This window comes from Loxodonta africana, chromosome 14, assembly GCF_030014295.1.
Source record: "Loxodonta africana isolate mLoxAfr1 chromosome 14, mLoxAfr1.hap2, whole genome shotgun sequence".
NCBI classification, from domain to species: domain Eukaryota; kingdom Metazoa; phylum Chordata; class Mammalia; order Proboscidea; family Elephantidae; genus Loxodonta; species Loxodonta africana.
Genome location: NC_087355.1, coordinates 51279339 through 51304041, shown reverse-complemented (window position 1 = coordinate 51304041; position 24703 = coordinate 51279339). Strand labels below are relative to the sequence as shown.

Genomic DNA, 24703 nt, shown 5'->3' with positions numbered 1-24703 from the left:
GAGGTTACAAATATTGTGGCATACCTTAATTGTTTCATTTAACAAATGTTAACACACAAAAACTGAGCCTAATGTAATTGTACTAGTCATAGGGTGATTAGTGGATACTTTTTTAAATCTTAATTCCTGGTGCATCGCAGGCAGTGTGGGTGGGTAATGGAACACAGATTTTTTCAACTGCCTCAGGTTCCTACTTGGAGAAAACAGCAACAGATTGAAGTTGAGGTTGGGGATGAATGTTCTGTCGCCTGAGCTGGCCCGTGCGCTCTCTCTCTCTCTCACATACACACACACACACTACCCCACCCATCCCACCCGCGAACCTTTGGAAGGTGGGCCGGACATCCTACATTCGGCAAGCCACAGAGGTCAGAATCAGGCCTTAAAGTGGATATTAACGACAGCCTGTTTCCCTTCAGCTGCACCTCCAGGGCGTCGAGTAGCCTGACTCTGAGGTGTTGGGGTGTTGGGGTTACTTCTTTGGCACGTGGACAGAACATGTGTGCGACTGGAGCAATGATTTTTGGCTTCTGTGGGTTCAAGGAGCTTTCAGACACGCCCGGGAGCCCTGCCTTGACCGCTGGCTGGCTGCACCCGCGGCCGCAGACGCGCCGGGTCCCCCACGGTCCCGCTCCCCCCCACCCCCGCCCGAGCAGCGCAGCGGGAGCCGGGCGGGGACAAGGAGGAGGCGCGGCCTGGCTCCCGGCCCCACCTGCCCACGCCCTGGGCGAGGGGAGCGGTCGCAGGGCCCCGCCCCAGGCTGTGTGCCGGGCCTGCTGCGCCCACTGTCCCGGGCTCAGAGCCGCTGACACGGCGCTCCCGCAGATCCAGATACTCCGCGCTGCACGCGGGCCGCCTCCCGAGCCATGAAGACGCACTTCTGTATCCCGGTGTCCCAGCAGCTGCCCGACGCACTGGGGGGCCGCTACGTGGTGCGCCCGGGCTGGGGCCGGGGCCGGGGCCGGTTGGGCGGGAAGGGGACTAGGGACAGTGGGGGACTGGGAGCTCAGTCGGCTAATCCGGAACCCGGGACCGGGGTGTTTGTGTGTTTGTGTGTTTGCAGCTGTACTCTGTGTACCTGGACGGATTCCTCTTCTGCCGGGTGCGCTACAGCCAGCTGCATCGTTGGAATGAACAGGTGAGCGCGTTGGAGGCGGGTCTCAAGCTCCAAATCGGTGAAACAGGTCGTGGTAAGGGTTAATGTGAATTGCTTGGCATTCAACTCAGTAAATACATGTTAACACTTCTAAAGGTTCCTGGGTGGTGCACACGTTTTGTGCTAGATTATAACCCAAAGATTGGTGGTTCAAACCCACCCAACAGTGCCACGGAGGAAGGCCTGGCAGTCTGCTTCCGTGAAGATCGTAGCCAAAAACAGCCCACTGGAGCAGTTCTACCCAGTAACACATGGGGTAGGCATGTGTGGGCATCGACTTCATAGCAATGGGTTTGAGTATTGTTTTGTGTTTTTGTTTTGTTTTGGCCACTTTTAATCATCTACATCAGTGGGATGAGGGCACAGGGAGCAGTTGATTCTCCCAACCCTTGCCCAGCCCTCGGGTCCCCACAAGCCCCACCTGGCAGGACGCTGGAGCGATGGTGGGCTCCATTTCAGTACTGGTCTTTCCCAAGGGCAATGTCCCAGTTCAAAATGAGCAAACCCGCTGTAGACCAGGGGGCCTCTTTCCCATGGTGTAGAGTCTCAGGAATCGTGTATATGGATATTTAATCTCCTTTCTCTCCAGGATTTCTTAGATTTACTCCCTTTTAAAAGGTGTATCTGTGTTTTTGTTTTCAAACAATTATATTCATAGGTTTCAAGTACTGGCAGGCTCGAAGCCCAGGAAATGGCTGATTTATCAAGACAGGAGGCCATTTCCCACTCTAGCTTCTCACTCTGATGTCCCCACGGTATTTTCTCTGGAGGCAGACTGACTTATTAAAAAAATAGCCTGCTCTAATGGGTTTTGTTGTTCTGATAAGGAAATGTTGTAAGTCTTCAAAATGGGTTAGAGGAGTAAATAGAAGTTTGGAAATAAATTCATTTTCACCCCCTTCCCTTCATCAAAAGTTTCTTTTTTTCTTCTTCCCTTTCTCCCCTGCCCCTTCATATTTACATTCTGTATCCTGATTATAAAGACAGCATTTATCCAAGGTTAAAACACACACACACACTTTAACAAAGACAGAAAAAAACTTGCCCAGAGGCAACAGCTGTTAACATTTTCGGGAGAGTCCTTTCAGTCTCTGGGTTTCCAGTGAGTAGATGCACCATCTTTTGTTGATGAACAGCTCAGTTTTTCTATCCCGACTTATGACTCGGCTCCGTTCCGACCATTCCGTCATAAGTCATTCTGATGTAAGTTGAATACCTCTTTTTTTTTAGTTTTCATTATTAATGTCTTTTATTATCAGTATCTCTTCGTCTTTGGGGGTTGGGAACATTACACATAAACTTAGAGATATACTTTAATATATACATACATACATACAAAATAGGCGAATCATAAAATTTACTCCCAGATAAAAAAGAGTTGGACAACATTACTATTTTGTCAGTTATGGTAATAACACCACTTGTAGAACGTTCTAGATCATCTGGATTATCTCTGGGAATGGGGATGGTGTTTCTAGTCAGAAAATCAGTGAGAGTTGCTTCTATGGTCCTTTTCTTTTTTTTCTTCATCTATTTTGCGTAACTTCTCAATGGTTCCCGAATTCACAAAGTGATCGTCGTTTGGGTCCATATTTTCAAGTACCTGAAGTTTTTTTTTTTTTTTTGAAGCCACTGATTTAGTTCAGAAAAAGCTCTGGCTAGTCCTTTCACTGTAAAAAATTTTGACAACTTCTCTGCTTCTTCTCCCTCCTTATTTCCTTCTTCTTCAGCATTTCTCTCCACTTCAAAATCCATTAAGTTCTGATCTGTCAGTTTCCCCTTCTTTGTAATCTATGAGCTATTCCACATCCAGGATATCAAGCTCTGAATTCGGCGTTGTTACCATGTGGATGATTCTTCCACTGATCTCTTCTTTCATATTATCCTGATCAAATGCTTAGAGTGTGTTCACATAACTCAGCAATTTTTTCCCATATCCCCTGCACCCATTTTCCCATAACTTCCTCCCAGGAAGATATATTAACGATGTACAAAAAAAAAAAAAAAAAAAGGACGGTGATAAGTGCAGTTCATAACTCGAATACATTGTGAGTTAGGGACTCCCTGTATTGAATACATCCCTGCGGTGAATCTTCCTGCTCACACATCATGTTGTTGTTGTTGTTGTGTGCTGTTGAGTCAGTTTTGACTCATAGTGACCCCATGTGATAGAGTGGAACTGCCCCATAGGACTTCCTTGGCTGTAATCTTTGCGGAAGCAGATTGGCAGGTCTTTCTCCCACGGAGCCGCTGGGTGGGTTTGAACTGTCAACCTTGGTTAGCAGCCGAGTGCTTAACCATTTGTTCCACTAGGGCTCTTTCACACATCATAACTAAAAACCTGCTCAGTGCTGTCGAGTCGATTACGACTCATAGTGACCCTATAGGACAGAGTAGAACTGCCCCATAGAGTTTCCAAGGAGCACCTGGCGGATTTGACACTTCATGGTGCATCTGAAAAGTCCATTTTCAAGGTACAATTAAATACCTTTGGAGCCAAAACAAGAAAAAAAATTATGTGGTTGCTAGTATGGTTGTCATTTACTAGCACCTGGCACAGTACTTGCAACCTAGTGGGTCGTCAGGAATGATTGTAAAGTGACTAAGTGAGAAGGACATAGATTCAGACTTCTGAAAGATGAGAAGCTAAGTGTGATGGAAAAATGTCTGGGGAGCTGTGAGGACTTTGGAGGCAGGTAGGATGGAGATGCAGAGGGAGAGAAAGCATAGGTGTTTTAGGCATTTGGAGGAGGAAGGAAGTGAAAGTATCATCTCCTGCCTTTTTCAATCTTCCTAGAATGTGAAGTGTGAATGGGGAGGTAACCTTCACAAGGTGAAGAGCAGATAGCAGCAGAGAGGAGCAGGGATAGCACGGAACTGACTGACCACTTCCTGGATGGTCCCCTCTTCTCTAACCTGCAATTTCTCATCAGAAAAAATAAGCAAGTAGGTGGTTATCAACATCCACCTCACTGCATGCTTGTGAAGGTTAAGGCCAGTTTCTCAGTCAGACACAGGAAGTGCTCAGTAAACATTTGCTGACTCAGAGTCATAAAGAGTTTCTGAATCGGACCCTCGTTAACCAAGAGTCTCAGGAAAATGCTTATTTTCAGGAAAACTCTGAAATATCAAATCCTAGCAAAGCCAGATACAGAGACATAAAGTGGGTCAATTTTTATTCTTGACCTTCTTCTGTTTTGGAAGCTGTTATAGATTGAATTGTGTCCCCCAAAAATGTGTGTCAAAAGACACTAGGGAAAGATAAGTCCAAATGACTAATGGAACACAATCCACAGCCTCCACCAGACTGAGTCTAGCACATCTAGATGATGCCTGGCTACAACCACCAACTGCTCTGACAGAAATCACAATAGAGGGTGCTGGACAGAGCTGGAGAAAAATATAGAACAAAACTCAAACTCACAAAAAAAGCAGACTTACTGGTCTGACAGAAACTGGAGAAACCCCGAGAGTATGACCCCCTGGACACCTGTTTAACTCTGTACTGAAATCATTCTTTCATCCAAAGGGACAGGCCCATAAAATAAACAATAATAAGCATAGCTCGACCATGTATATGAGATTAAACAGACACATCAGCCCAGGAGCAAGGACAAGGAGGCAGGAAGGAACAGGAAAGCTGGATGAATGGAAGCGGGGAACCCAAGGTCAAGAAGGGGAGAGTATTGACACATCGTGGGGTTGGCAACCAATGTCACAAAATATGTATTAATTGTTTAATGAGAAACTATTTTGCTCTGTAAACCTTCACCTAAAGCACAATAGTAAAAAGAAAAATGTATGTGAGCTTGGCTAGACCATGATTCCCAGTATTGTGTAGTTGTCCATCATTTTGTAATCTGACGTGATCTTCCTATGTGTTGTAAATCCTAACCTCTGTGTTAATAAGGCAGGATTAGACAGTTATGGTAAAGAGGCAGGACACAATCTACAGGATTTGATTGTATCTTGAGTCAATTTCTTTTGAGATATTAAAGAAAGAATTCAGCAAAGAGAAGGGGGATTTAATGCCTCCAGGAAAGAAACACCAGGGATCGAACTCATCCTTTGTACCCAGGGTTCCTGCACGGCGAAGCTCCTAGACCAGGGGAAAATTGATGACAAGGACCTTTCCCCAGAATCCACAGAGAGAGAAAGCTTTCCTCTGGAGCTGGTGCCCTGAATTGGGACTTCTAGCCTCCTAAACTGTGAGAGAATAAATTTCTCTTTGTTAAAGCCATCCTTTGAGATATTTGTTACAGCAGCACTAGATAACTAAGATGGAATTCATGAACAAGGAGCCATTTGTTATTCACTGTGGTGGACTTTAAATATTGAATTACCACAGTTCAGTGCCCTCTGTGAGGTATGCAATAGATGTTAATTATACTCCATATTTGTCCCCAGTTTTAGAAAATCCTAAGGTGGAGATTTCTTTGTCCAGGTTCCAACTTCCATGTACTTTATGCTTGTCACTTTTTCCTCTTTCCGTAGGAACAGCTTCATTTTAAAGAAACTTTATCTAGATCTTAAGATCAGGGACTCTCTGTTGTATTCCCTGAAGGGGTATCATTGGTGGTAGCCAGGCACCATCTAGTTCTTCTAGTCTCAGGCCGATGGAGTCTCTGGTTTATGTGACCCTTTCTGTCTTCTGGGTTAATATTTTCCTTGTGTCTTTAGTGTCCTTCATTCTCCTTTGCTCCAGGTGGGTTGGGACAAATTGACATATCTTAGATGGCCTCTCACTAGCTTTTAAGACCCCAGATAAAACACACACCCATTGCTGTTGAGTCAATTCCAACTCATAGCGACCCTAGATGCTACTCACCAATGTGGGATGTAGAACATTTTCTTAATAAGCTTTGTTATTTGGCTGTCATCTTTAAGGAAGCCGATTGTCAGGTCTTCCTCCCATGAAGCCATCGAGTGGGTTCGAACTACCGGCCTTTTCAGTCGGCAACTTAGCACATAACCATTGCCACCAAGGCTTCTTCAAAATAATAGAATACACATTATAAAATTAGAAATTGCTTAAAGTTTATAGAGTGCTTCTATGCACAGAGCTTTTTTCCTCTTTTGTTCATATATTATTTACGTATAATAAAATCCTCCAATTGTAGGTGTTTGATGAATTTTGGTAAATTACCAACACCATAATTAAGATAGAGAAGAATTCCCTCTAGAATTTCCTTCATCCCCATTGTCCTGCATCCCTTCTCCCCACTCCTGGCCCTGGGCAACCACAGATCTGCTTCCTGTTACAAGAGTTCCAGGCACAGTATTTTATTTCAACTCTTCAGCAATCTCCTGTGAGGTCAGTAGTATAATGAGATCATCCCCATTTTATAGATAAATATTCTGAATAGGGTAGCCAGACTTAGCAAACTAAAGTACAGGATCCCCAGTTAAATCGATTTGAGATGAACAGCAAATGCTTTTTTAGTATAAGTATGTCCATGCTATATTTGGGACATATTTAACTGGGTGTCCTCTATTTTATCTGGTGGCCTGGGTTGAAAGGTTGGGTGACCTCTTCCAGCCACTTCTCAGCTTGTTTTTGTTCTCCCTACTCCACCAAGGATGTGAAACTGCTCAGAATTCTGAATCTGTTTTAATGCAAAGTGCTTTAAAAAGAGAAGCAATATAAAGGCACCATCTGTGTATGTGTTGTGTATTTTGGCGAGTATAAGTTTATGGTGTCGGCAAAGACTATACCATATACCATGGATTGCCAAAAGAATGAACGAATCTGTTTTGGGCGAAGTACAGCCAGAATGTTCCTTAGGAGGTTGGAGAGATTTCATCTTAGATACGTTGGTCATGTTATCAGGAGGGACCAATCCCTGGAGAAGGACATCATGCTTGGTAAAGCAGAGGATCAGTGAAAAAGAGAAAGCCCCTCAACAAGATGGGTTGACACAGTGGCTGCAACAATGGGTTTAAGCATCACAACAACTATGAGGGTGGCACAGGACCGGGTAGTGTTTCGTTCTGTTGTACATAGGGTCAGTATGAGTTGGAACTGACTCGACAGCACCTAACAACAACAACATAAGTTTATTTCAGTTTATTTTCTGGGAAGTTCTGCATCCCAATAGAATAGGAATTTTATTTTCTGGAATTAGCTGATTTATTCATATGCTTGGCAGACCCTGGGTGGTGTAAACAGTTAATGTGCTCAGCTGCTAACTGAAAGGTTGGAGGTTTGAGTTCACCCAGAAGTTCCTTGGAAGAAAGACCTGGCCATCTACTTCCAAGAAATCAGTCATTAAAAACCATGCAGTGCAGAGTCCTACCCTAACACACATGTGTTCACCATGAGTTGGAATTGACTCAACAGCAACTGGTTTATTCATATACTTAAGAAATGTTTACTAAGTTCCTAATTAAATAAAGACTGTGACTTTAGCACATGTGATTTTTTGGGCTTTAAAACTTGGATTTATATTTTGTGTATTGGATAACACACAAGGAGGTAGAGCTCCTGGCCCAGGTGAGGTGGCCCCTGTCCATCTCAGTGATGGTATGTAGAGAGCTAATGCTATGGACCTGGGGAGAGATGGTTGTGTCTCCATTAGGCCAGTTGTGTCTCACACTCTCTGAAGCTGTCACCCGAAGCCCTGTCCCCAAGTGAGGGTCACTCCATGTATGGCAGCTCACCCCTCTGCTGCTGAATGCTGCCTATCTCTCTGCCATATGAACTGACCAACCCAACTTCTTTCCGTACCTTTAGATAAATAAAACTAATTGGGTATACCCCTCCTCACCGGCACCGCCACCAACTGAATTTAAAGACATCTGTGAAGGAAACATTTCATTGATTCATTTTGGCCAAGTGTTAAAGGTGAGGGCATCCTTTGTAGTGACATTGTTGTTGTTGTCATTAGGTGCCATCAAGTCAGTTCCAACTCATAGCAACCCTGTGTACGACAGAATAAAACACTGCCCAGTCCTGTGCCATCCTCACAATCGTTGCTATGCTTGAGCCTAATGTTACATCCACTGTTCAGTCCATCTTGTTGAGGGTCTTCCTCTTTTTTGCTGACCCTCTACTTTACCAGGCATGATGTCCTTCTCCGAGGACTGGTCCCTCCTGCTAACATGTCCCAAATATGTAAGACGAAGTCTCTTCATCCTCGCTTCTGGGGAGCATTCTGGGTGTACTTCTTCCAAGACAGGATTGTTCATTTTTCTAACAGTCCGTAGTATATTCAGTATTCTTTGCCAATAACATAAATCAATGGCATCAATTCTTCTTCGGTCTTCCTTATTGATTGTCCAGCTTTTGCATGCATGTGAGGCGATTGAAATTACCATGGCTTGGGTCAGGCACACCTTAGTCCTCAAAGTGACATCTTTGCTTTTCAACACTTTAAAGAGGTCTTTTGCAGGAGATTTGCCCGACGCAATAACTTGTTTGATTTCTTGCCTGCTGCTTCCATGGGTGTTGATTGTGGATCCAGGTAAAATGAAATCCCTGACAACTTCAGTCTTTTCTCTGCTTACTGTTTATTTCTCTAATGTGTCTTATTGGTCCAGTTGTGAGGATTTTTGTTTTCTTTATGTTGAGATGTAATTCCTGCTGAAGGCTGTAGTCTTTGACCTCCTTCAGTAAGTGCTTCAAGTCCTCTTCACTTTCAGCAAGCGGTAGTGACATTGGGCTCTATAAATAGGAGACTTGTCTTTTTGCACACTCTGCCAGCATCAGTCATGGCAACGCAGCAAGTCAGGGAAGTTGCAAAGGATCTTTCAGTGGGAGGCAGTGGCTGTGGAAGCCTGTATGCACTGACTTGGCCCTCCTAGCTGACGGTTCTGCCCAGCCTGGCTCTTTCCTCCCTCTGACCTCATCGCCTCTTTCCACACTCTAACTTCTTCTGTTCTCTATCAGGCTGGCCTTCTCATTGCCTCTGCCCAGCTTGTGTCCACTACCTGGGAATACCCCTGGCTTCTGACCCACTTGTCAGGGACCAGCCCTTTCACAAGGCCCACATCAAGCCCCACCTTTTTTGGGGAGCTCTCCCTTGATGGCACAAGATGCTTTTCTCTGATTCCTGTGTTTTTCTAGATTTGTGTTTAGACCTTGTCACATTCCTCTTTTTGCGTGTACATTTTTGTTTCCTATGATTATTTAGGAGCAAAACCAATATTTAATGAAGGAATGGGTGAAGGCTCTGGGTATAGAATACCCAGCACAGAATTCTGCCACAGTGAAAGAAGAAGATGATGATGATGGTAAGGAATAGACTGACTCCAAGTTCTGCCGGTCATTAGCTGTAGGACCCTGGTGTAAGTCACTGCATGTCCATGAGCCTCAGGTTACTCCTCTGCACAGGCAAAGGATGACAATGTTAATGATGATGGCGGTGGTGATCCACCTCACAGAGTTGCTTTGAGGAGCAAATGGGATCATACTGCTTTGAGCTGTGACCCTTTCTTTAGCTAGCGAATGTGGATTTTTGCTTACAAGGGAACTTGGGGAGGTGGAATGAATGATCAGCATTAGAAGAGGAGACTGTAGAAAGGAGAAAGCTTGTGTCTTAATTCCACTTGTCCCAGGTCATGAGGAGATTGTGCTGGAATTTAAAATACACGTATTACGTGAATATGGTCTTCCAAAATAAACAAATAAATGGCTCTCTTCAAACAGTTTTTTGAAAGAGAGATTGGGCTAAACCCTGTTGTTGTCTTGTGCTGTCAAGTCCATTCCAGTTTATGGAAAAACACTGTTGTTATTGTTATTGTTAGGTGCCATGGAGTCCTTTCAACTCATAGCGACCCCACATGACAGGGTAGAACTACCCCATAGGGTTTTCTTGACTATAATCTTTATGAAAGCAGATCGCCAGGCCCTTTTCCCACAGGGCCAATGGGTGGGTTTGAACCTTCAACCTTTTGGTTACCAGCCAAGTGCTTAACCATTTATGCCATCAGGGCTCCTTGGCTAAACCCTAAACCAAAAAATCCAAACCCAGTGCTGTCAAGTCAATTCCGACTCATAGTGACCCTATAGGACAGAGTAGAACTGCCCCATAGAGTTTCCAAGGAGCGCCTGGTGGATTCAAACTACCCACGTTTTGGTTAGCAGCCATAGCACTTAACCACTACGCCACCAGGGTTTCCATGGCTAAACCCTAAAAAAAAAAAAAAAAATGGCTAAACCCTAGAACCAGAAAATTCTCTGTGTGGTAATAGTTCGGATAGCTAAACCATATGCTGTTGAGACCCATAGAATAGATTCTATTTTGGAAGGTTTGGGGAACTTGTGGAGTTGCTGACTGACTTTTGGCAAGCTTAACTACTCTGTTTACTCTATGTTATCTATCCCCCTTAGACCAGTTTCTAAAAAGGGGGCGGGGAAACATTCCTTGAGAAGTCAGCTCAGGTTGTAAAACCTGCTGGGAGGGTTTCTGCTCCGGGATGGGTATTAGAGCTTTAATCCTTGTTGACCTTTTCCCCAGCTCTGGCCTCAGGGTAGGCACTTCCCCACAGATGCTCTCCTGCAGCTGCATAACCCAGGCAGCCCTGCTGGCTCAAGATTGCTGTGATTAGAACCAATTTGAGAGCATCTGCGACATTTATGAACACATGCCAAGGAAGACAATTGCCTTTTAAAGATCACTTAATCAGTTAATCAAGAAATAATTGCATGCAAAGAAGACAAATTCCTGATTCCATTTAATGACATTAGCAGAGATGGGTGCATAAATCCCAGGTTGTTTGAGTAGCCCTGCCTGGGATGCTGCTCCAACCGGGATGTCTTTTGACAGCCTCAAGCATGGCAGGAAAATTTCCTTGAGTTTAAGGGAAATAGAATTGTTACTATAAAATATCCTACTAGATTTAGATGAGAGGTTGCAAACTTAAATGGCTACAAAGGTCAGGCAAATAATTTAAATGGCTTTAATGTTTTTTTAATGTTCTTTAAGCCACTGATTATAGGAAGAGTTTCAGCCCTTCTGCTCCTGAGGTACCATGTTAAACCCGACTGGGTTTCTGAGTAGTTTTCTTTCTCCTGTTATAAGAGAATGAAGCTGTACCTCATCTTCCAGCCACCACTGTAAGTGTAGGACTAAAATGAAGGAAGATGAATGTTTGGTTATCTTAATTTAAATACAGTTTTTTGGTACATCCATTATTCAGCTTACATAAAAACAGTTATTGCCATGATCTTGGGTGACATGTGGGCAGGTGGTAGAGAAGAGGCTGACTGGGTTTTCTGTTGAGATCATCATGTATAAACTTTATAGGAATTCCATAAAAATTAGCACTGTCCAAGAGAAATATAATGCAAGTCATATATGTAATTTTAAGTTTTATATATTAAAAAGAAATAGGTGAGATGAATTTTAATAATTGTTTTCTTTTTTGTGTGTTTTAAGTGAAAGTTTATTAGTAATATATTTTTATTTAAACCAGTTTATCCAAAATATTATCATTTCAGCATGTAACCAATATAAAAACTATTAATGAAACAATTTTTGAACTAAGACTTTGAAACCTGGTGTGTATTTTAAACTTATAGCACATGCCAGTTCGAAGGAGCTCGATAATGCTCAAGAGCCATAGGTGGCTAGTGGCCACCACAACTACAAACGTTGCCTGCTAAGTTCAGATTTGATGGAGTTGGATGCAGACTGGTTGAGGAATTACGTTCTTGGCTGTCATCATTGATATTGCAGATGCTATTGTGGAATGAATTTAGAAAATAGTGTGTGACTTGGGCAGTCTTGCCAAACAAATGAAAAATAAAAATATGGACCAAATCTACCAAACTTAGACTGGAGCGATCAGACCATAAAGTGTCTAATAGGATCTCTAGAAACAGATATTGCAATGAATTCCTTCTTGAGAAAATCAAATTATCTTCTTTCCCTCCATTTGGCTACCAGGAAGGATTATTTTTAAATAAAATGCTAGAGCTGGACTTACCCTAAGAGGAGGCTTTGGTATCTCAGCCAGCCTTGAACTGGAGACCCACTCACCTAGCTGTGTGTTTTCTGGATCTTTCAGCTGAGGCGAGTTTTTGGAAATAGCCTGCCACCCTTTCCACCAAAATACTATCTTGCAATGACCACGTCAATGGCTGATGAGAGGAGGGACCAGTTGGAACAATATTTGCAAAATTGTATGTATTTGGTGTTTTGTTTTATTTTTTTATAGTTTATTGAAGCATGTTACACACGTTAAAATTCACCTGTTTAAACTGTACAATTCAGCGGTTTTAGTACACTTACAGATTTGTGTAACCATCACCATAATCTAATTTTAGAGCATATTCATCACTTGAAGAAGAAACCTCATACCCATATTTTATCTACTACCCTAGTCCCCTCCCCCACCAGTAGTAGTACGACCATTCTCTATTTTCTTTTTCTGTAGATTGGGACATTTCACATAAATGGAATCATACAATATGTGGTCCTCGTATTTGCTTTTAAAAATCATGTTCAGATTCATTCCCTGGTGCTGTATGGTGGCTTTGATTATTGGAGTCAAAGAAACGTTATCTGCTCCTTAGCCACGAGACCAGGTGAACGTTTTGCTCAAGGAATCAATAGATGAATCCTGATCAAAAGGGGGAAAATATGGAACAGAATTTTAAATTCTTACAGAATCCAGACTTACTGGACTTATCAAGACTGGAAGACCCCTGAATCTATGACTCTGAGGAAATCTTCAAAGCACGAACTAAAATTATCCCCTGGAGTCATCTTTAAATGAAACATCTATTTAGCTAATTTAGTAAAAAATGTTTGTCACAAGCATTTTGCTCTTTTAAAGAATTATCTATATGAAATCAAATTGTCAACAGTAACTCTAAAGCATAGATGGGAAGTTTTCGGGGTAGTGAGTCTAAGTCAATAGTGGTAAAAGAGTATGGGTAGAGATAACGAGAATGGTGATACAACATGAAGAATGTAACCAATGTTATAGAACTGTGCGTGTAGGAATTGGTGAATGGGTATGTGTTCTGCTGTGTATATTTTCATCAAAATTAACTTTGGAAGTAAAAAAAAAAAGAAGTGTTATCTGGGCTAAGACTGAACTAAGGGATGAGATGAGCTCTTTACATGAAATCTCTTAGGAGGTATCAGGGATGTTTGCTGGTAGTGCCAGAGATGGCACCTCCATCTCAGTCCTTTCCAGGAAGACATGACAGGGCACCAGGACACTCGGAGGTCTGCCCTGCTCCCTATGGGGCTTACGGGACAGCAGCCTTCGCCTGTTGCCTGGATCCTGAAAATGCTGTGGACAGCAAAACCGGGTTGGCAAGATTAAGTTCTCACAGAAAAGAGGGGGTCGGGGGTAAATAGCAAAATTGGTATTATGCAGTTTTTTTTTTAATTGGATAACAGTATACATATAATACTTTAAAATATGTAAACCGTATAGAGGAGTTGCAATGAATGACAATTTTCCCTCCAACCCCAGACCCCCATGCCTCCAGAAGTAAACACTATCACCAGTGTCCTGTATTCCTCAGAAACGATCTGTGTGTGTACTAGAGTGTGTCCCCCTTTTTATTTAACACAAACTGAAGCCTACTTTGCACATTTTTCTGTGCCTTGATTTTTTAAAAAACTTTATTTTGAAATAATTTCTGACTTATGAAAAAGTTACAAAAATAATACAAAGAATTTTTGTATACCTTCACCTAGATTATGCAAATGTTAACGTTTTGCATTTGATTTAATCTCTCTTTCCTATGCGTGCATACATATGTGTAGATAGATAGGTATACACGTATATATGCATATAGGAACCTTACTGGCACTCAACTGCTAACCAAAAGGTCAGCGGTTCGAACCCACCAGCAGCTCCCAGGGAGAAAAGACCTGGCAGTTTACTCCAGTAAAGATTACAGCCTAGGAAACCCTATGGGACAGTTCCACTCTGTCCTGTCAGGTTGCTGTGAGTCAGAATTGACTCAACTGCACATAACAACAAGATATACATATATATGTGGGTATGTATGTTATCTAAAGGAACCCTGGTGGCACAATGGTTAAGCGTAACCACTAACCAAAAGGTTGGAAGTTTGAACTTACCCGGTGGCTCTGCAGGAGAAAGACCTAGTAATCTGCTTTTATAGAGATTACAGCCTAGGAAACCGTGTGGGGCAGTTCTACTCTGTTTCGCTGGGGTCACTATGAGTCCAATATTTGTTGTGGTTGTTAGTTGCCATCTGGAACACTATTAAGCATTTTTAAAAAAACAATATAGAAAAACAACAAATATATGTATATAAAAAACCCAGTGCCGTCGAGCCGATTCCAACTCATAGCAACCCTATAGGACAGAGTAGAACTGCCCCATAGAGCTTCCAAGGAGCGCCTGGCAGATTCGAACTGCTGACCCTTTGGTTAGCAGCCATAGCACTTAACCACTGTGCCACCAGGGTTTCCATATATATATATATATATATATATATATATATATATATTTCTTTTAATGCTTCCTAGTGTTGCAGACATAAGACACTTTATCCCTAAATACTTTTTTGTGTATTTACTAAGATCAAGGACATTTTCTTAGGTAACCACAGTATAGTTATCAAAATCAGCAAATTAACATTGGGACAGGAATGTTATCTAATCTGCAGGCCTTATTCAAACTTCACCAGCTAGTCCACCAATGTCCTTCATAGCAAAAGAAAAAAAGTCCTTTTTTTTTGTATGTTGATTTTTTTCTCTTAAATATATTTCTTAGGGATCGTTCTAGATCAGCAATTATAGATTTACCTTATTATTTTTCATAGCTGTACATATATATTTACTATACATGTACATATATGTAGTTTATTTTGTTGAGAATATGCACAAGCAAAACATACACCAATTCAACAGTTTCCACATGTACAATTCAGCAACATAGATTACATTCTTTGAGTTGTACGACCATTCTCACCCTCCTTTTCTGAGTTGTTCCTTTCCGTTAACATAAACTCACTGTCCTCTAAGGTTCCTATTTAATCTTTCAAGTTTACATATATATATATATTTTTTTAACATAATAAATAAAAATTCTAGAAGGCATCTATTTCCCATTCATTTCATGTAATGGAAAATATGCTTCTTTTTAACCAGTCGCATGAGCCCTTTCTAGCTCAAAATATAACATGTTTTGAATTTTCATTCTCTCTTGGTTTGTCTTCTCAGGTTTTAAGGAAATACTCCTTTGACACCTGGCCTTTTCATAAATTATCACAATGCTTAAGATATCATTTTTCCGGGCCCGGTCTTTATCCGTATCATCAGGATGTCTTGTGTATCCTCCTGGAATTAAGACTTTAAAAATCTGCATTGGGGCATTAGGCCACCCCTACCTCTCCACCATCATGTCCCTCCCCCTGCATTTCATCTGTTGTTCTGGGCTCAAATCCTTATGTCAGGAAGCTCATATCTATCTGAGTTCATCCTGGAATTTGTTTGAGGCAGAGACTTAAAACCCGGCTAGTTGTGTCCAGTGGAGCGGGTGGGGAACCTGGTAGAAGCTAAATGCCAGGAAGAGACCACAGGGCCCCTGAAAGAAAAAAATGACCAAATCTAGCGAGGGAGGAAGTCGGCCTGGTGAGCCTGATGACCCGGCATAGGGCCTGAGGATCAGAGAGTTCTGTGTATGGGCACAGAATGGGTCACATCTACTCATCACTCCCAAAATAACGTACTGAAGGGCTGAAACTATGGGAATGCTACCTGCTGCTTCTGAGCCCAGTGGGCAGGCACCAAGTCAGAGAGAGGGAACTCTGCCCCAAGCCAGGTCCTGAAGCTCTTCTTCTGACTTCTACAGAGACAGGCAAGGAAACAGTCGGTGAGCCAGAGGGTAAGGGGAGACAAGTGATGGGCCAGGCTGTGGGGTCAGTCTTCTACTCCCTTTGGGACCTCAGAAGTAACCATGGGACTAGTCAGAGAAGGAAGAGGCCCCACAACTGAAGGAATGAAAATACTAATTACTGTGCTCACTGTGGAATTCCTGGGTGGTGCAAACGGTTAACACACTCAGGTGCTAACTGAAAGATTATCGGTTCGGGTCCACCCAGACACACTTAGGGAGAATGGCCTGGTGATCTACTTCTGAAAAACCAGCCATTGAAAACCCTGTGGACCATGGATCTACTCTGACACACATGGGGTTGCCATGACTCTGAATCAACTTGACAACAACTGGCTTTCGGTGCTATTTGCAAATACAGCAACAATACTGATAGTTGACTAGTCTCTGCATTTAACTTAGGTTAACTCATTTAATCTTACCAAAACCCTATGAGGTAGATTATCATTACCGTTTCACAGATAAGGAAACTGAGATGCAGAATGCTTGAGCAATTTGTCCAGGGTCATACAACGGGTAAGTGGCAGAGTTGGGACTGAAATCCAAGCAGTCTGGTCTCAGAGGCCAAGCTCTTAAACACTGTGCCATACAGCATATAGAGCGTACCATAACACCTGAGGATTCGTATCTGGAGGAGCAACTGCCTAGGAGCAGAGATTCCCCCAAGTGGGGACTTAACGATAATCACATTGCACCTATGTCACATGTGCTAAGTGAGGGCAATTCCTAGATATTAGATGGTGAATAAAGTATCCATTCCTGGGAGTAAAATTTTAATATATACTGCAGAATGTCGTTTAAAGAATGTCATTTAAAAGATATATTACTCTACCCCCTCCAAAAGAAATTCCTGAGTTAGGATAACTCTCTGATTTAGAGAAAAACATCTTCTTGCTCTCTTATTTTATTTTATTTTTTATGGTGGGCTTGTGGGTAGGTCCTATAACAGAAGGGCTCGAGCACCACAACTACAAAGATTTTTACTAGGGAGAGTTTGATAGAGTGCATTGTTTGAGGTGGGATATTATGGCATGGAGGGTTAGGCATCCTCTCATAATCTTTTTTGGATACTAAACTGGGTTCCAGGAGTCTCACAAGAAAGAACTCAAACTTCATAATTGGGTTTTTGACATTGGCTGATAGACTGGGAGGTGGGAGTGGGTAGAATGATGCTTTCTAGGAAAGAAAGGGCTATGGTAAAAACTATATAGAGTGTCTAATCAATCACTCTGTCTTTCTCTTTCGGTGCTCAAGCCTCTCTATTAAGGGATCTGCTCTATGGCCACCAAAAAAATAAAAGAGCAAGATGTTTTACTCCAAATCAGAAAGAGGCAAAAATTGTATAGGCAAAGGCTAGGAATGACCATGCCCTGGGCAGCCCCTTAAAACAAATTTGAGGACAGGACTGAAAAAAATAACCTGTCCTAGGACTCACAGGTTAATGGGGCCCAGGGGACGTCTGGCTCACACATGTATTGAAAGGGTGGAGTGTAACCAGATGTCCCTTTGCACTGCCCATTGACCTGTCCATGTAGTTGTGTGTGTGTTCGGAGTGTTGGGTAGCACAATAATTTTTGTCTGTTTTGTTTATGGAAGTGGACAAAACTGAACCATACATATATAAAAAGGCTGCCACATTTTTTGCTGAATGCATGTAAAGCCACATTACCTCAAGGCTGCGGCTGACAAGGACAACGTGAAGATTTCTGCATACTGTAGTGGATGAGGAAACCCTGGCGGCGTAGTGGTTAAGAGCTACGTCTGTTAACCCAAAGGCCAGCAATTCGAATCCACCAGGCGCTCCTTGGAAACTCTGTAGGGCAGTTCTACTCTGTCCTGTAGGGTCGCTATGAGTCAGAATCTACTTGACAGCAACAGGTTTTTGGTGTTTGGCAGTGGTTGAGAGCGAAGGCATTAGCATCAGATGCACCTTTCCTTCAGCATATGTTTACTGTGCCCCTGCCATGAACTGGGATATAGTGGGGTAACTCACATATGGCCCTTACTGTCACATAACTCTCAGCCTAACATGGCTTTAATTTCTGGCTTGTTCAGCTGTGCACATCAGCTTAGCTGATTGCTCTTTAATAAGGTAAAACTAAGGAAGCAGTGGTAACTGGAAACACAGACTCTGGAATCAGACTTAGAGTCAAATCTCAGCCCTGCTCCTTACTGGCTGTGTGACCTTGGGCAACACCTTTACCTTCTCTGAACCACACTTTTTTTTTTAATAATTTATTGTATTTTTTTTGTTGTTATTGAAAATATACACAGCAGAAGATACACCAATTCAACAATTTCTACATGTACAATTCAGTGACATTGATTACATTCTTAAAGCTGCATAACCATTCTCACCCTGCTTTTCCAAGTTTTTCCTCCTTCATTAACATAAATTCTCTGTCCCCTAAGCTTCCTACCCAACCTTTCAAGTTGCTATTGTCAGTTTTTTAGCCTCTATTTCTTTATCTGTAAGACGGAGATAATATTTACCTCAGAGTTTTTGGAAACCTGGTAGTATAGTGGTTAAGAGCTACGGCTGCTCTACGGCAGTTCAAATCCACCAGCTGCTCCTTGGAAACCGTATGGGGCAGTTCTACTCTGTCCTATAGGGTCACTACGAGTCAGAATTGACTCAACGGCAACAGGCTTGTTTTTCAGTTATAAAGATTAAATGAGCTAAAATATTCAAAGTACTTACCACATTACCTGATTCTTAACAGTTGTATAGTAAATACTAGTTAGATAAATACCTTTTTCAACAGGTTTTCCCATCCCCAAGAACCCATACTAATGATTCTAAGCTTATTTTGCATGTATACCACATGCCCAAAACCAAACCAAACCTGTTGCCTTTGAGTCGATTCTGACTCATAGTGACACTATAGGACAGAATAGAACTGCCCCATAGAGTTTCCAAGGAGTGCCTACCGACCTCTTGGTTAGCAGCCATAGCACTTAACCACTACGTCACCAGGGTTTCCAAAATTGGGCAAGGGCTTGTTTATTTTTCCCTGAAATTCTCCCTCAGGAGTTATGGAGACTCTATTTTATAATTTTGGACAACATAGCACTATTTGGGAAAGAAGCAACCTGAAATTACATCAGTCAGTGCTGGCTTTGAATGTTGGTGAAGGTTATGTGATAAAATCAATAAAACAACAACCAAAAAAAAAAAGGAAGGAAATTTAACACAGATTTAGTAAGTATATAAAAACGAAACCAAAAAATCAAACCTATAGCAGATTCCGACTCATGGTGGCGACCCTATAGGACAGAGCAGAATTGCCCACAGGGTTTCCAAGGAGTGGCTGGTGGATTTGAACAGTCAACCTTTTTGCTTAGCAGCCGTAGCTCACCATAGCTCTTAACCACAAGTTTACCTAAAGTTCAGGGTCCAGGAGAGGACTTGTGGGAAGGGAGATTAGTAAGGAGGACGCCAGCGAACTGCATCCATGTATTTGAAGTTCTCAGGTGGAATGACTGCTCTGTCTGCTGTGGCCACAGTATCTGGATATTGGTGTCTGGAGCTTCAAAACTAACGGGGAAATACACTTTTTTTTTTCTGTAGACTATCTTGCTAAATAAAATATCTTGAATGTCTCTGTCTTTTAACTGCTTCTTTTGTAGCCTCTTAAGAGCTTCTGGTATTAAAAGAGGCCCTCTCAATCAGTGTTTCTTGGTTGATTTAAATTTTTCAAATTACCAATTGTCTTGCTAAACTGGTAGTCCAGATCTAGGTTTTAAGATATTTTTGCTGCTTCATATTAATTCCATTATCATCCTGGAAGGGAAGCAAAATGGATATTGAGCAGTAGTGTGCATGAATAAAGTGAGATTCCTGTGAACTGTGAACACAATCACCCTCAATTGGTGTGATGGGGTCACGTGTTGTCAAGGCTGCTTGGAGGAGGCAAGCTTTGTGGATTTTAGTGTCTATGAGAGCTACCAGCTCCACTGCCTTCAAGGAGGCAACAGAACCCAGGTGAGAACCCTGGGGGACAGAGCTATTTGATAGGGAAGGCCCAGGCCAGCCCCCTACTAACCCAGCTTGCTGTCCTGTCCATGTTTTTCAGTACCCATGGACCCAAACGTGTTGAGAAGCGATGTCTTCATTGATTTTGTAAAACAGTTACAGCTGGTAAGCTTACTCTTCTTCAATGAGGCCGTTATTTCTCTGCAGAACATGTCTCTTATTTAACAACGTGTGTGCATGCCTGTGTGTGTGTTTCTGGCCATCATCCCCACAGAGCCTGGACTGTCGGGTAAATATATTCATTTGGAGTAGATCAGAGGATAAATAGTTCCTGTTTTGTTCTCGAACAGACTTGAAAGAACAGCACCTAACAATGACAACATTTTGTCCTTTTGGAGATTTAGATTCTAGATGGAAAATAGAGCTGTATCACTTGAACTTTGGCTCATTTTAATTAAGCAGATAACTTTTTCTGTAGCCTAAGCATTGTGCATTTCAAAACTGGCCATGAAGAAGAAAGCCTTAGAACTGCAGCTTTTATCACTAAGGGATCCCATAACATTTCTGTGACCGTAGTTCTGTAGCTGAGATTTCAAAGTGTGCCAAGGTAAAGACGTCAGAACGGTGGGCCACACCAGTTATTACTTGTATACTCTCTGCTCTTAACTTTACTGTAATGGGTCAAGGAGAAAATTCAGCCTGAATAACAGGAGACACAGAACTCCATTTCCTTTACCAGTCTAAAGAGCTGCTGGCCACTTGGCCCCTAGAGGCTGAAACTTCACTAGGTGTGTTTGTTTGGCACATCCCTCATTCTAATTGTACACACGGGACCGTTTTTTTATGCCTGGTGCATGTACTTGACTGAGTGGAAAGCTCTGAAAGGATTGCAGTTGTACAATAATATGGTATTATTAAACTTGATCCCTATCTAGGGGAGGAATGAAAGCTTGATCAGATTTTCAAAAACTAGAGCCATGTTGTTCCATAAGCGACATTTCCTTCATGCAGTGGTTCACATACGCTGACAGACTGCCCTGAGACCTGAGACCTGGCCTCCACTGTATATCGGTTCATATTTTTACATATACTTGATGGTTTAAAAACTACATATGTTCTTTTTCTTTGTAAAGTTCCTTGTGTGGTGGTGATGTTGATGGTAGTTGAATTCAAACAGCACAAAAGGGTACACAATGAAATCAATTTTCCTCGCATCACAGACACCCCAATCCTCCTCCTCAGGGACAACCATTGTTTACAGTTAAATGTGTGCTCTTTCTACACTTTTTCTGTGCATATACAAACATATATGAGTGCAGATATCCTTTTCTCTTTATTTTTTTAAAAAAATAGGCTTTATATTTTAGAATAATTTTAGATCTACAGGAAAATTGTGAACATACTACAGAGAATTACCATATGCCTCCTGCACCCCCCCCAAAAAAAACAAAGCCAAACCCATTGCCATCGTCAATTCTAGCTCATAGTGACCCTATAGGACAGAGTAGAACTGCCCCATAGAGTTTCCAAGAAGTGCCTGGTGGATTTGAACTGCCGACCTTTTGGTTAGCAGCCATAGCACTTAACCTCTATGCCACCAGTGTTTCCCTATTATTAATATGGTACATTTGCCATAATTAATGAACCAATATGGGTTCCTGGGTGGCTCAAATGGTTTGCTCTCGGCTGCCAACAGAAAGGTTGGCAGTTTGAACCTACCCAGCGGTGCTGTAGATGAGAGGCCTGTTCATCTGCTTCGGTAAAGATTACAGCCAAGAAAACCCTGTGAAGCTCGGTTCTACTCTGTAGCACATGGGGTATCCATGAGTCAGAGTCAATGGTAACTGGGTTTTTTGTTTGTTCGTTTTATTGATACATTATTATTAATTAAAGCCCATACTGAATTCAGATTTCCTTAGTGTTATCTAATGTCTTTTTCTGTTTCAGGATCCCATCTAAGATAACCTCATTACATTTAGCTGTCATGTCTCCTTCGGTTCCTTTTGGTTGTGACAGTTTTTCAGACTTCCCTTGTTTTTGATGACCTTGGCAGTTTTGAGGAATATTGATCAGGTATTTTGTAGGCTCCCCCTCTATTAGAATTTGTTTAATGTTTTTCTCATGATTAAGCCAGAGTTACGGATTTGAGGGAGGAAAACCACAGAGGTAAAGTGCCATTTCCATCACATCATATCAAGGTGCCTAGTATCAGCATGACTTATCACTGCTAACGTTGACCTTGATCACCTGGCTGAGGGAGTGTTGTCAGGTTTCTGCACTGTAAAGTTACTCTTTTTTCCCTCCTTTCCATACTGTACTCTTTCGAAGGAAGTCACTATTTGCAGCCCAAAGTTAAGGAGTGGGGATTTATGTTCCTCTCCTTATGTTCCTCTCCTCTCCTCCTGCATAAATTGTTCCAGCTTTGTGCATTGGGAACTCTCACTTGGTTCTTGTGTCCCTTGGGTTCTTGTGAACCCATCATTGTGTTCTGTTTTTGGAACATTTTTTCCTTTTTTGAACTTTCTGCTCTAGGCTCATCTCGTACATTTCCTGCCCTAGAATCAGCCATTTCTCCAAAGAGGCTTGCTTCATTTTACTGGAGAATGGGATCAGGAGCCAGGGTCTGGGCTCCTGATCATATCCTTCTTATTTTACAGATAAGCAAGCACATATTCTATGCACTTGCTGAACCTTGTTTTTTAAAACTTAAAACTTGCAGATTATTCTATATCAAGACACAGACCTGAATTTGTCTTTAGTTGTATAACCTTTTTTGTACCTTGTAGTTTTTGTTTTTATTAAAAAATGTTTTGGAGCTTTGCTTGGTGTGTGGTTTTTTTTTTTTTTCTTCTTTTGATAATTTGAAGGATTTTTATCTGATTTTAGTTTTCTTAGTACTTTACCTTTATAACCTTATATGACTGTCTTATGTCACCGGCTTCATTTTACCTATCTGTCTGTCTGTCTGTCGTCTATCTATCTAAGCAAGCAAGCTTCCCAGGTGATTGTGCTGTGTGGGGTTTGGGAACTCCTAAAATTACAGTATTACCTATCTCTTTGTGCCTTAATTTTAAACATCTAGAACAGAGTGTCTCATTGGCCCTGTTTGGGTCAGATGTCATCCCCTCCTCCAGCTTAGCTGTGTCCAGGGGTGTGGGGGTAGCAAATCATAGGACTGCTATTTCTTGGGGCTATGGATGGAGACGCAGTGCTTCACCTTTCCTGCTTCACCCCAACTCTCCATTACAATCTCCCATTTTAATCAGTGATGCAGCCATTTTCCCAGTCTCCTGCTATAGCAATCTCAGCATCATTTATTCAGTAGGTATTTGTTGAATGTTTGCTGACTATTAGCGAACATGTTTGGTGCTCAGGACACAATGGCAGGTGAGATGACTTGGGGACAAGACCACAGAGCCTCTGACCTCTGGTGACCTGAGTGGTGGCCCGTGTGGCTGGCATGCTGAGAGCATGAAGACGGGGTAAAGTACCAAGATAAGGCTGGAAAGGGTGGGAAGGGCAGATCGTACAGGGCTTGGAGGCCAAGAAAAGAATTTTGTTCCTTGCTCCAAGAACAATGTAAAAACATTGAGGGGGTCATAAGCAAGAGACGGACTTTTTTTTTTTTTTTTTTATTAACTTTTATTGAGCTTCAAGTGAACGTTTACAAATCAAGTCAGACTGTCACATATAAGTTTATATATATCTTACTCCGTACACCCACTTGCTCTCCCCCTAATGAGTTAGCCCTTCCAGTCTCTCCTTTCGTGACATTTTTGCCAGCTTCCCACTCTCTCTATCCTCCCATCCCCCCTCCAGACAGGAGATGCCAACACAGTCTCAAGTGTCCGCCTGATATAATTACCTCACTCTTCATCAGCATCTCTCTCCTACCCACTGTCCAGTCCCTTTCATGTCTGATGAGTTGAGACGGACATTTTTAAGTTTGCATCTTTAAAATATTTCTTTGGCTGCTATGTGGAGCATATTTTGTAGGTGAGAAGAATGGAAGCAAGGAGACCAGTAAGGAGGCTATTGTAGGAGTCTAGGGGAGAGGAGATGTTAGTTGGGTCTAAGGTGCTGGAGGTGGAGATGGAGAGAAGTGGGTGGTTAAAGACATAATTTAAGATATAAAATATAGCGAACTCAGTATTAGATTAAATTTGAGTGGTGACATCTTTGAATCTCTTTTGACTTTATTTCTTACCTGTAGCCACTAAATCAAATCAAAGTTAATTTGCTTCTTCCTCATCCCTATGGCTAACAATAACAAAACAATTAGGCTACCATTTGAATGTTGGTAATCAGTGCTGTTCTAAATTCCAAGCTTGTTACTTCCTTGACTCCTCACCACAATCCTAAGAGGTAGGCACTATTACTGTCCTCATTTTAGAGCTGAAGGAATGAGGAGAAGTAACCTCTCGAGGTTTATACAAGGTCATATGCAGTGAGTGGCCCAAGTAGGCTTGGAATCCAGACAGTTGGCTTGTGTTCTTAATCACAATGGTCTAGACCAGTCCTGCAGCATCTCAAGGGTGGATGGCTGCAACCAACTTCTCTCTCAGGTCTCTCGCATCCTCCAATCTCTCTTCCAGTCCATTTTATACCACAGTGCCACACAAATCTCCCTTTAACTTTGTTTCCATCTTTCTGACCCAGACCCACCGTGGCTCCCTTTTGCCTTTTTAATACAACCTTCAATCTCTATTTCAGGACCGTCTATAATCTGACTCTCTACC

General features: G+C 42.2%; 1 protein-coding gene across 1 annotated transcript in view; it reads left to right on the top strand.

The window, feature by feature from the left end:
• Nucleotides 1–803: 803 nt before the first annotated feature.
• SNX31 (sorting nexin 31) overlaps nucleotides 804–24703 on the top strand; it is a 70275-nt gene continuing 46375 nt past the window's right edge. The window contains exons 1-4 of the mRNA XM_064267969.1: nucleotides 804–932; nucleotides 1064–1138; nucleotides 12167–12281; nucleotides 20065–20129. Coding sequence (XP_064124039.1) covers nucleotides 867–932; nucleotides 1064–1138; nucleotides 12167–12281; nucleotides 20065–20129 — 321 coding nt within the window. The 5' untranslated portion in view covers nucleotides 804–866. The remainder of the gene's footprint in view (nucleotides 933–1063; nucleotides 1139–12166; nucleotides 12282–20064; nucleotides 20130–24703) is intronic.